This window comes from Phalaenopsis equestris, unplaced genomic scaffold (genome assembly GCF_001263595.1).
Source record: "Phalaenopsis equestris unplaced genomic scaffold, ASM126359v1 Scaffold000002, whole genome shotgun sequence".
Taxonomy (NCBI): Eukaryota; Viridiplantae; Streptophyta; class Magnoliopsida; order Asparagales; family Orchidaceae; genus Phalaenopsis; species Phalaenopsis equestris.
The window spans coordinates 62,419,970-62,433,469 of NW_018164444.1; the positions used below are offsets into that span (position 1 = coordinate 62,419,970).

At 37.1% G+C, this 13,500-nt stretch overlaps 1 protein-coding gene across 5 annotated transcripts in view; it reads right to left on the bottom strand.

Annotated features, from left to right (window-relative positions):
* LOC110037930 (BAG-associated GRAM protein 1) overlaps window positions 1–13,500 on the bottom strand; it is a 65,242-nt gene that overhangs the window by 11,880 nt on the left and 39,862 nt on the right. For all 5 annotated transcript variants that reach the window (XR_002295379.1, XM_020742681.1, XM_020742673.1 and 2 more), the window contains exons 9-11: window positions 2,529–2,558; window positions 2,322–2,421; window positions 955–1,061 (exon numbers count right to left, since the gene is read on the bottom strand). Coding sequence is in view for 4 of the 5 variants with exons in the window: in XM_020742681.1 (XP_020598340.1) it covers window positions 955–1,061; window positions 2,322–2,421; window positions 2,529–2,558 (237 nt within the window). In the remaining variant the exon portion in view is untranslated. The remainder of the gene's footprint in view (window positions 1–954; window positions 1,062–2,321; window positions 2,422–2,528; window positions 2,559–13,500) is intronic.

The window sequence follows — 13,500 nt, forward strand, 5'->3', positions numbered from 1 at the left end:
ATGACTGGAGAGTTTTTTTTTTTTTTTTAATTTAGATGATGTCAGTATATACCCAAATAACTATAAATCCCTAAATTAAATTACATTAAACGTGGGAAAATTGCTCCATAGTTCGAAGCATAGAACTTAGTAAGTGATTTCATGTTTTCAAAAAAATTCAATCAACAGGTCAAATTTCATAATAACAAGCTTTAGATTAATGACAGTGACTTGGAAAAGGTTTTAGTAAGTTTATGAAAAGTAAGTGATTTCATGTTTTCAAAAAAATTCAATCAACAGGTCAAATTTAATAATAACAAGTTTTAGATTAATGACAGTGACTTGGAAAAGGTTTTAGTAATTTTATGACAATTAATATTTAGATATAGATTTTAGAAGTTAAAGGAACAACTAATTAAGTAAAATGAAAACCAAAATCACCCATACAAAATTCCATCAAATACTATAAAAGCCAGAGCTAGCAAATAAGAATAGAGATTCAGAATCAGGTTAAAATCGTTAGATCATGTAGTCTAAATTCCAGTAACAATGGAACTTAGTTATTAGTTAGTACCAGTTCATCAGAAGGACAGGAATATAGAGTGAGATATTATATGCAAAATCGTGTCATCCTACCAAAAATTTGAAGACAATTGCAATCATATCCAGCTTCACGGCATCAGTGAAGGCACACATTGAAAGTTGAGGTCTTATCCCACCATGAGCAACGAAGATTATTACATGTGAAATTAAAACATAAATACAGCAAGAAAAAGGTGGTTTAGATCTTCTCCATCCTTAAGTTTTGCAAGATTCCCTTTAAATACTTCAGTTCGACTTTGATTCTGTTTCAAGTGCAATAGCACCTATGTAAATAAATGAATATATAGTTGACAGCTTTTTCAGGGATTTAGAAATCATAACCGCCGTTGCAACGTTGATATTAATTATTTCACAAAAATAAAGGGATCAAACCTTCTTCTCAGCTTCTAAGATTGCCCGGTAGTTCTTAGCAGCACGTTGTAGAGCTCTAAGTGTGTGATTTCTGTTCCAAAAAGAAGCAAACTTGTACCTAACTCTCCCTGGAAAACAATCAGATAAAGTAAGCTACTGCTAGCCCAGTGTTAAACTTCATGAATACCTCATAATCCATATGTTTGAAGGAAATAATTTTTTAATTGGAAAAGGTTAGTGCAATTTTACAATTGGATTAGAATGCTCTATACTGGAAGTTCTAATTAACATGTTATAAGAAATTCCTTGTTTCACTTATTTTTTCTAACATAACAAGCACTTATCAGTAGTAAAAAGTTGATCAAATTCAAAAGATTTCCATTTTTATGCCTCCTCACTTAGTGTTTGACTTACTTATATTACCTTTCAAAATATAGGTTAACAAGTAGAGTGAGTCGAAACAAATTTGATTTTAAAGCTATAAAAAAAAAATATTCTTTGATTGCAAGTTAAAATTAGTGATAAAACACCTACAAAATAATATATCCATACAAAAAATGCATTTTGCACGTTAGTCATGTAACTTAGCATATTATCAAATAGTCAAGTCTCCACTTTACAGTTCAGAAACCCTTTATAGTATGAGTTATAAACACAAAGACTTAATTATTCCTAGTGACAAATCCAAGACATTAAAGATAATATAAGCTAAATAGGGAAAGTAATTTAAGCATAAATTCAATGTAAAATCACTAATGGCAACATCAATGAAGAGTTGATTAGGATCATGCATTATCAAATAGGTGGTTTATAAGATACATACATATCCAAGGAAATTCACTACATATATTGTAACACTACTCCGATCAGTAAGACATTCCTAATATTTGTCAAAACCTAGATGCCATAAGCAAACCAATTTACTGTCAAATGTGATTCTGTAAGGTAACAAAAACTGCAACTTCAGAACTGAGATAGGGCAAAATTAGACCATCAAATACCACCAAATAAGAATTCCAAATCTCATCCTTCCAATAGGCTAGAGTAAAATTACAGTTTAAAGGGATCGCAGAGAGCTGGTAAAATAAAAAAATAAAAAGAACATGATTGAAGCCTGAAGAAAAAGGATTAAAATAATTGTGCTCACTAATTTCAATATTAAATTTTGCAATCGCGAGTCAAAGAATTATGATAGATGGTAATTCACAAATGATAACCAAATGAATCACATATTGGTGAAGAGGTCATGAAAACTCTTAAAACACCAAGCTTACAGGGCAATGATAACAACTTAGTGGATATCATAGTAGATTATTCAATAATATAAGCTGACAGCACATTTCTCACAAAAACTTTTGAAAGATATACAGTAAGAAATTAGTCATTACCGTCAGGACTTCCCAAAGGAGGTACACCATGCCCACCAGCACCCATGCGAAGAATAATTGTTATCGCTGGGTTGATATATGCATGCTGGCTTCTCTTAATCTGCATTGCTAATAAAAAGGTAGTCTCAACGTTTCCTTGCATGTGCACTATATGCATAGAAAAAAAAAGGAATAAAATAAAAAAAAAATTAAAATATTGCAACATACCTCATGGATGTCTCCAATTGGAATAACGACCTACTAGAATACAACTAACATTAGTAATGTAACACATGCAGTAAAATCTAATATATATATCAATTTACAAATGAAATACAGCTATTTTGTTCAAAGTTATAGAATAATAGCGACATCAACACTTCTAACTTCAAGAGAGTAAAACTGGGCACATTAATAATAGAATCAAACCAAGCGACACGGAATAATATATGATTAAAAACGCTTCATCCTAAACTTGCAAACTATGAAACTTGGTTTAATATTATAACGAGGCAAGTTGAAATTTCATTATCAAACTGACTATTTCAGATCACAGAAATTCTACACAATTCCACTTTGTTGAATTTACTAGATTTATTTAGCAGTAACATAATCCAACTGAATTAACTCGCTAGTTTTTCAACTATGGCTTCACAAAAATCGAAAAGCGTGATTAGAAAGAGTAAAACGCTATAATGTATGAGGGACTAAAAAAATAGTATGGGTGACATTAGTGCAATTGTGACAAGATCAAATTCTGAGAATGAATCAACAAAACAAGCAGAAAAAATCATTGCACATTATAAAGATTTATGAATAATGGGAAAAGGGCAAGCCAGCTAACTAGAAGCCTAATAGTAAACCTATAAGTTAGCAATGGCCGGCACCCAAAAGAAACCTACCGTCTCTATCGCTACCAGTATTTCCAAAACTACTTTGCCTCACCCTACAACTCCTCTCACGCCAACATCTGTTGATTATTATTCCCAAAAGTCAACCCCTTACCTAATGGTTACAAAACTCTATGGACACAACTATCTCGAGTAGGCTCAATCCATAAGATTAACAATTGATGTAAAAGATAAAATTGAACATGTAACTAGTGAATTTTGATATGTACATTTGGTGGCTCTAATATGAAAAAATGATGGTCCAAAAACTCTCTTGTAATTGCTTGGCTTATCAACTCCAAGGAAGCTACCATTAGAAAACACCACATATTTATTCTAATTGCTCAATATATCTGAGACTATTCGAGATCTTTATTTAGACCTGAGGAATTTTTCTCAAAGTTTTTAGATGAAAACTCTACTATGAAATCCAAGCAAAATGATCGTAATGTTACTATGTATTACAATGAGGTGAAAATGTTAGGAGCTCGATCAATATTATGATGACATTTGAGAGAATATGAATGACTACGCTCGTCATAAGTAGTGAGAGCAAATAATCTGGCTTATTTAATTTTAGCTGGCCTTAATTGGAGTTTAGACGAGATACAAGGTCACATGCTCGATAGGAAGCCACTACCTTCTAATTGAGAAGTTTTTTCTGAGGCTGGATGTAAGGAGTCGAGAAAGAAAATCACCTTGCACAACATCGAACCTTTTTTTAACCTTGAACTTGAGAACTCGGCTCTTATGTCAAAAGGTATTGATAGTAGCAATGAAGATCATAAAACTGTGATACGAGCATTGCAAAAAACCATGGCATACATAGGAGACATGTTGGAAGCTTCATGATAAACCAACAAATTAAAAACCAAACTCCAAAAAGCGATCGCACTTATGAAGTTGTTGTTGATGTACTATCTTAAATGCAGTCCCTTTTACCAAGGAGTAATTAGAGTACCTGAACAAATTGTTTCCATTTCTCAAATTGTTCTTGACTTCTTCATATTCTTTATTACATAAAGATAACTCTCATGCCACTGTGCTTTTAGGTCTTATTCCTAATTCTATTCATTCTTGGATAATTAATTATGGTGTAACTAATCATATGACTTATGACTGCTATCATCATATAGACCTTGTGCAAGCAATAAAATTATCAAAAATTACAAATGATTACCTCTCAGAAAGTGCCAAAACAGGGACTCTCAAACTTACTTCATTGTTAATTTTTTACGTGTGATCCATATTCCTAATTTATCTTGTAACTTATTATTCATTAGTAAAATTACATTTGACCACTAGTGTCGAGCAAAGTTTTACACTTCTTATTGTCAGTTTCAATAATAGACCATTGTGAGAAAAATTGACAGTGTTGTAAAAAGATTGACTCTACTATTTTGACATGTAGTTGACCGGAGTAAACAAAATGAAAATACTTGTTTAAAAATTAATTTTGTTTCTAAAGACAATGATATTATGTTATGAAATTATAAGTTAGGTTATTCTTATATACCTAAAAAATACACTAGGCAAAGGCTTACACTTTCAGAAGACAACACAACAGAACATAGAGACATACAATAATTCGAATTGAGCAAGTTGAGTTATTCCAGGAGTTCGACATCCAGATATTGTATTTGTTTAAGAAAACCTGGTTACATGAAGAAGTAAGAAAAATGTGGCTGCAAGAAACAGTGTCGAGGCAGAATAAAGGGCTATGGCTAATGGAGTATGTGAGATGCTATTAGTTGAAAAGAATTTTTTAAAAGGTCTGGATCTCAATAACCATGTCAATGAAGCGTACCATGACAATAAAGCTGCAATAAGCATTGCACAAGATCATATACAACATAATCAAATGAAGCACGTGGAGATGGACAACCATTTCATAAAAAAGAAGACTGATTGTGAAGTTGTTTGCATGTCTTTTAATCATATTGCACAACAAATAATAGATATCTTCACCAAATGATTTTTTCGAGACTAGTTTTGCGCTCTTTGTAAGCAGGTTATAAATGATAGTTATCCATGCACCAACTTGAGGGGGTGTTGAATTTTTAGAAGAGAAATTATAATTTTCTAATTTTGCAAATAAAATTTGAAATTATTATTTCAAATTTTGGTAACTTCCATTTCCTATTTTCTATCATGAGGATTTACTGATTTTGGGTTTGTTTTTTGTGACTTTCTTAACTTGATGATCTTCCTCTGCTATTTATCTTGTAAACGTCTCTTATGAAATGCAAGTGGAATAATTATTTTATCTTCTCACAAAACCTATTGTTGGACATTTAGCATATCCTACTACTAATATTTTCTACTTTTATTATTGTCTAGTATTGGTATGTCATAATTCTTGTTTCATTTCTCTTATTATGGGAATCATGGTTGATATTATTGTTTTCCCAAACTGGCAGCTATCCTCCTTTATTTAACTTGTAATTGTTCTTCTATGCAATTGAGGAGGAATAATAATTTTTCCCTTCACAAATACTACATGGTATCAGAGCTTTAGAAGGTTAGCCTTTATATTCTTTTATTTTTTGGCTAGGGGCTCATTTCAACTTCCTCGACATCACAGTCTTCTTTTGGTTTCGTATGTGTTTGTGGCTTTTCTGCGGCTTCGATCGAAGAGGCAAAATTGCTTATTTAACCGGAGAATTCCTAAAACATACTGCCAATGATCTAGACTTGAGAAAATGGCAGTCCAAAAATTATGACATTAATATTACTATGTATTACGATGAGTTGGTAACATTATAGCAGGAGTCTGATCGATGTTATGATTATATTTGGAAGAATTTGATTGACAATGCTCGTCACAAAAAATGAGAGGAAAACAATCAGTTCTACATGTTCTTAGTTGGTCTTAATCGATGTTTAGATGACATTCAAGGTTGAATGCTTAGTAGGAAATCTCCACCCTTAATCCGATATATCTTTTTTGAAGTTAGACATGAAGAGACAAGAAGAAAAATTATGTTGAAAAAAACTGAATAGTCTGGTAACATTGAACAGGAGAACTGAAAAAAACTGAATAGTCTGGTAACATTGAACAGGAGAACTCGACCCTTGTGTCGAAGGGATTGATACTGATAAAGATGGACGGAAAAAGCTATGGTGCGAGCAATGCAAAAAACCATAACATATGAAGAAGGCATGTTGAAGCTTCATGAAATACCTGCGAATTGGAAATCAAAATCCAAGCACAAAGGTTGAGCTTATCAAGTGATTGCTGAAGGAACTTGGGAGCCATATGCTAACTCGCATGCAAGCAATCCCTTTCAAGGAGCAATTACACACATACAAAATTATTTCAATCTCCATAATTATCCTCGGCATCATCTTGCTCTTTAGTACAAATGGGTAACTCTCTAACCACTGCTTTGTTAGTTGTTAATCTTTATTCTTCTCACTCTTGGATAATTGACCTAGGCTCAAATGATAATATGACGATTTGCTCTAAATTATTTTCCATTTATAAGTTTTGTGCTGGCAATAAAATTGTCAAAATTGTCGATGGATTCCTCTTGATAGTTGTTGGAATAAGAACTGTTGAACTTTCCTCATTGTTAAACGTTCAGGATGTTCTCCATGTGTCTAATCTATCATGTAACTTGTTGCCCATTAGTTAAATTATTACTGATCATCAATTGCAATCTAACTTCAAAATTATTCTTGTTGTGAGTTTCATGAATTGACCCTAAGGAGGATGATTGATAGAGTTAAGAAAAATGTTGGACTTTATTATTTTAAAAATTAACTCGACTCGAATAGACAATGTCAAAATATTAGTTTAAATTATGTTTCTGTTTCTAAAGACGATCAAATTATCTTATGTCATTATAGGTTGTGTCATCCTAATTTTCATTATCTAAAATATTTATTTTCCAAATTATTTCATAATAAAAATGTGTCGTTTCAATGTGAAGGGTATCAGTTTGTTAAACATCATCACAAATCAGTTGCCCCACAAATATAAAAACCTACTACACCATTTACTTCGATCATAGGAATATTTGAGATCCTTGTAAAATCCACACTCTAAAAAAATGGTTTGTGACTTCCACTAATGACAACATTAAGTTAAGTTGGATTTATTTAATAAAAAAAATAGAAAGTAGAAAAATTTGTCACCACGGTACAAACCAAATTTCAAACAACTATTCAAATTTTACAGAGTGATAATAGCCGGGAATATTTCAAAAAAAAAATTGGTTCAATTCTTTCAAGAAAAAGGAACAATTCATCAAATCTCTTATGTCAACATTCAATAACAAAATGGGTTAGTTGAAAGAATAAACAAGCACATAATAGCGGTAGCTCGAGTCTTGCTATTTATCAATCAAGTGTCCAAATATCTTTGAGATGAAGTCGTTCTTACAGTTATATTTCTCATAACTAGAAAACCAAAAAAGGCCTTAAACTTTGAAACACATTTTGATATTAGTTCAATTTTTTTTTCCAAAGAACAGGCTCCCATCTTCTCTTTCTCTAAATATATTTGGGTGCACCATTTTCGTTCACATTAATCATTAAGAAAAACTTGAACCGCGGGCCAAAAACTATTCGTTTGTTAGTTATGCTCTGAGCCAAAAAGGGTTGATCTCACTACTAGAAAAATGTTAGTTACCATGAATTTCACCTTCTTTGAACTTCAACCCTTTTTTCCACCTCATTTTCAAGAAAGAGAAAAACAAAGATTTGTGATACAGAAGTTAAGCCAGACCGTGACAGAAAGAAAATTTTTTTTATCAAAATGCAAGGGCTACAATGCCGACTCCTCAGCATAAAACAACAAAAACATAGAATGACCATCTAGGACAAGAGCGACGGAGTGGTACCGACTGGCACGCAAACATGGGGCTTCTTGGGAAGATGCGACAGCGGATGGAGGGTTGATAAAGAAGCGTTACGATAGGTGGAATGGCTAGAGAAAAGAGACAGTAGTGTTGGAGTGAACGGGAGGGAGTTTCGGCAACCTGGAAGGTGTTGGATGCAGGGAGCAGTTCTGTTAGAGTGAACAAGGAGCGATGGCAGCAGCTTGGAGGTCGTTGAAGGCAGTGAGCGACAGTGCTGGAGGGAACTGGAGGCTATGGCAGCAGCCTGTGAGTCAATAGAGACAAAGATCAACGATGTTGGATGGAGGAGGGCTTGCGGGAGCGATTTCCTTGGGAGTCGTTGAAGGAAGAGAGCGGCTCAAATGGCGTGCCTGCGAAGTGCTGGAGTGGTCGACGACAATTGGACTGATGTTGGAAGGCAGGCAGCAACAAGACAAGTGTTGGAGGGCATGTGGCCACAAGACAAGTGTTTGAGGGCAGGCGACAGCAGGAAAATGGAAGGAGGCAGCAAGGCAAGTGTTGGAGGATCAAGAGGAGATAATTCACCTCCTTGGACGAGTTACAGCTGGAGAACCTTCTCGTCATCAGATACAACCCTTGGAAGAAAGAAACAACCGGAGGCTGCAATCTGAAATCTGAAAAAAACAAATAAACCCTAAATAAGCAATCCGCACACATATATAATGGACAGAATAGGAAGGAATTAGAATAGAAAGAAAATAGAATTAAGAAGAGAATAGAAGAGCAAGTAATAGTACAGGAAGGGAACCCTCTCCATGGGAAGGAATAGAATAGGAAATTGGAGGGGAGAAGGGGTGGTAATTCCCTCCCCATTAGAAGGTTGGCCAGTCTAGCCTCCTGATTAGACCGACATCCACATGTTGGACCAACCACTCCAGCCCATCATCCTGCATCAGCTCCTAGGTTTGGGGGATCTTCGACTTCATTTATCGAAGCGTTTGAGTCCTCGTAGTATGGATTCAGGTCTGCACAATTGAATATAGTTGAAATATTGTTGTCTCCTGACAGGTCGACCTTTTAGGCATTGTCATTTATTTTCCGAAGTATCCTGAAAGGTCCATCTACTCTCGGCTTGAATTCCCCGAATGCTCCCCTAGAAATCTCTCCTTCAGCCAAATCCACAAGAAGTCTCCTTAAAATGTCACATTTTTCCTAGTCTTATTCGTCTGAGCTTGATATTTGTGTTTTGCTTAGTGATATCCTTCCCAACCTCCCCGTGGAACTTTTGAATCTCATGAATTTGTTCTTTAGCATCCAAACTAATCTCTAATGTCGTCAAGCGTTTTGCCAGCTCAAGTAGCATGAGCGGGTTGAGCCCGTACACAATCTTGAATGGAGCGTGTCATTAGTATAACTCACGAATCAGTTATATGTAACTTGGCTTAAGTTGGGATTAGATCCCATTGCTTAATGCTCTTGTTTGTTCCTCCATCTGACCGTCCATCTCTGGATGAGCTACTGAATTGAATTGGATTTTGGTGCCTAACTTCCCCCACAAGGTCCTCCAAAGAGGCTCAGAAGTTTGACGTCTATGTCGAAGGTGATGGTCCCGGGGATTCCGTGCAAACTCATGATCTCTCTGAAGTATAAATCAGCGACATGAGATGTGTTTTGTGTCTGGTGGTAGCATACAAAATGTGTCATCTTTGAGAATCGATCTACCACAACCATCACATAGTCCATATTCCTCTGCGTCCTCGGGAGAATCACCATGAAGTCTATGCTAACGTCTACCCACGGTGCCTCCGGTACTGTTAAGAGAGTGTACAACCATGCATTCTTCCCACTGGTCTTTGTCAAATAGCAAATCATGCACTGCCTGACATGTCACTCCACATCTCTCATCAATCGAAGCCAAACGACGTGCTCTCTCGAGTGAGAGGATCTTGTCCCTACCATAATGCCCTGCCAGACCTCCGATGTGGCTCTCCTGAACAATGGCTTCCCTCAACAAGCACTTGGGAATGCACAACTTACTATGGTAGAACAAATACCCATCAGCTCTGTAGTACTCCTCAATTGATTTCTCCAAGCATCGCTCCCAGATGTCCTTGAAGTCTTTGTCTACCTCATACAAGTCCTTTACAATCTTGAATCCCATAACATGAGTCTGCATTGGCATGATTAATAGGTGACAATGGCTTAGTGCATCTGCTACCTAGTTCTAGGTCTCCGCCTTATGCTTAAGCACGAAGAGGAATGATAATAAAAACTCCACCCAAGTACCATGTCGACCCTTCAGCTCACTCTAGTTGTCTAGAAATTTCAAGGCTTCGTGATTCGTAAACAATGTAACCTCGCTCGTTAGCAGGTAGTGATTTTAGTGCTCGAGAGCTCTTACAATAGCATAAAATTCCTTATCATATGCTGAGTACTTCTTCCTAGAATCATTCAACTTTTCACTGAAAAAGACGATGGATGACATCCTTGGCTCGGCACTTCCCCTATTCCTTTGTCGGATGCATTGCACTCTACATCGAACAGTTTGGTTGAAATTAGCTAATGCTAGAACTGGCGCCTGAGTCGCCTTCTCCTTCACCGTGTTGAAGCCGGTCTGAGGTACCGTTGCCAGGTGAACTCCTTTCCTTTCAAAAGTTTTGTTAGAACAACGGTGATAGTGTGAAGTTTCTGATGAATCTCTTGTAAAATGACGCTAGCCTCAAAAACTGTCTCAGCTTAATAAACAACTGCGACGTGGTCCAGCTTATAATAGCATTGATCTCTGTAGGGTCTATCTAAACGCCAGCACTAGACACGATGTAATCCAAAAAGTATACTTGATCCATCATGAAGCGGCATTTCTTCGAATGGGCATATAATTGCTCTGCTCGTGGTACCTCAAACACTTTCCTCTCAAGTGTTATAAGTGCTCCTCAGATCGGCCGTATACCAGAATATTGCCAGAGTAGACCACCACGAATTCCAAAAAAATCTGATTTATCAACCTCATAAAAGTTTCAGGCAAGATTGACAAGCCGAAGGGCAAAACTGTCCACTCGTATAAACCATCTCGTGTCTTGAAAGTAATCATCCAGTCGTCTCCTGACCTCATCCGTATTTGGTGGTCATATCGATCTTGGAAAAAATGGTGGCTTCGTGTAATTGGTCCAAGAGATCGCCCAAACGATGTATGAGAAACTGGTACTTAATGGTGACCTTGCTGATGGCCCTATTGTTGATGCACATGTGCCACGACCTGTCCTTCAGCACCATCAAGTGAGAACAGTACACGAACTAGTACTCTTTCTGACTAGCACTCTCACGACAAGATATTATACTGTTGTTGTAACTCCTCGCACTCCGCAGATATCAATCAACAAAAAGGCTGATTTGGCAACACTAAACAGGTAATAAGATCCATGGCGTATCTCTCAATGGCGGTAAACCCTTCGGAAGGTTGTTAGTCATCACATCCTTAAAGTCCTGTAGCAATGGTTCTAGTAGCGTTGGTATCTCACTCTCCTCACTTTTGTTTAGGACTAATTTCTATGTCACTAGAACCGTCCGAAATTGACCGCATGAATGTCGCCCATGTGACTAAAGCTTTCTGTGTTGTAACTCTTCATACTCCGCAGGTCTCAATCTGCAGACTATCCAATTCAACAGCACTGATCCGGGTATAAGATCTATGACATTTTGAATCTCTCAATGACGATAATCCCTCTAGAAGGTTGACAGTCATCACATCCTAGAAGACCTGTAGTAGTGGTGATATCTCACTCTCCTTAGCTTCCTCTAGAAGGACTAATGCCAGTATCACTGGAGCATCCCGAACCGACTCCGTGGAACTAATTTTTCCTCTATGTCTCCTCCGCCCCTTGCATCCTTAGCAGGTAACAACACAAATTGTTTTCCTTCCTTCTAAAAAGAGTAAGTGTTCTTGAAATCGTTGTGCTGAATATTGTAGTCAAACTGTTAAGGCCTTCCCAACAGAATGTGGCAGACATCCATCGAAACTACATCGCACCATACATGCTCCTGTAGCTGATCCCTAATCAAAATTTTGACCAAGCACTGCTGATCCAAGCATATTTTGTTTCCCTTCAACTAGGTAAAATAGTAGGCTTGGGAGTGTTTCTACATGGCCAACCCATTTCTTCACAATCAGTGTGGATACCACATTTTCGCAACTCTCACTATCGATGATCAAGCTGCAAAACCTCGCCCTTTACCGTGTAATTGATGCAAAAGATACTGTTCCTCAACCAGGATTGATCTCGCTCCGGTTCAGACTTCAAAATTCTTCCTATGGCTAGCATTTCTCCCTCATACCCCTGGAGCTGAAGTTCTCCTAAACTGTCCTCTAACACATTGTCCTCCACCTCTTTGACAACACGATTTGTGAATGTGCGAACTTGGCTCGTAGGACAACTAAAGGCAATGTGTCTGTAGTCGTGACACATGAAACACCTCCTGGCGGGTACTGTACTAGAAGAGCTACCTTTCTTTGACTTCTTTCCACTCTGATCTGGCTTGTCATTTCCCTATTCTGTCTTATAAACTCCTCCGAGGTACCTTTGTCGGTTGTGATAGTTGTAGATGACTGTCAGACGAAGGTTCTTACCTCAATAATGATTAGTCTTTCCACCTTCGAGGCTATAGTTTGAACATCCCCTAACATCTAGCAGGGTTGTATCTGCACCATATTGTTAATAGCGGGCTTCAAACCCACCAGGTATCGGGCTATAGTTTGCTCCTTTGGCCGGATCAACTTCATTTCATCTATAACTAGTCAAACTGAGTTGTGAATTCCAACACTAAAAGGTATCATTGTTGTAGATGGAGTCTCAGAAACATGTCCTGCTGGTAATATGGAAAGTAGCTCCTGCATTGTTTTTTTTCATCTTTTATCACTTGGTAATTTTATTACCGCCTTCCCTTGTCCAGCCTCTATAATTTCCCCCCACCACAAAGAGGAGCTCTTTTTCAACATGATAGGAGCTAATTTTACCTGCTTATTCTCTGGCACATCTTTACATTTGAAGATTCGCTTAACATGTTGTAGCCAGTTAATAAAGTCATCTGGATCCATACCTCCGTCAAACTCTAGTAACTGCATTTTGATGTCGAAGTCCTTGTGTCCGTTATATGTAGGCTCTTCTCTCGGCCTCCTCTGGTATTGAATTCCAAAGCGATGTGGTCGGTATTTCTCGTCGCTGATGTCTTCCCTATGGAACAAGTTCAGATCTTTATCCCTATCTCCGCTTTAAATTTCCAAATCACGGTCAAGGTTAATCTCCCCTTAAGTCTTGTGATCCATCTTTGCTAATCTCTGTTGTAAACGACGGATCTCTTGCTTATCTCATCCCAAGTCGTTTCTGGAATGTATCTCTGTGGTGGCATGTTTACGGTTTGGGTTTTGGGGGTGGTGTTGAGGAAAGATTTTTTTTTTTTGATGGTTGCCGGGGGGGGGGGGGGGGGGGACCTGGAGGTATCGCGGGGTGG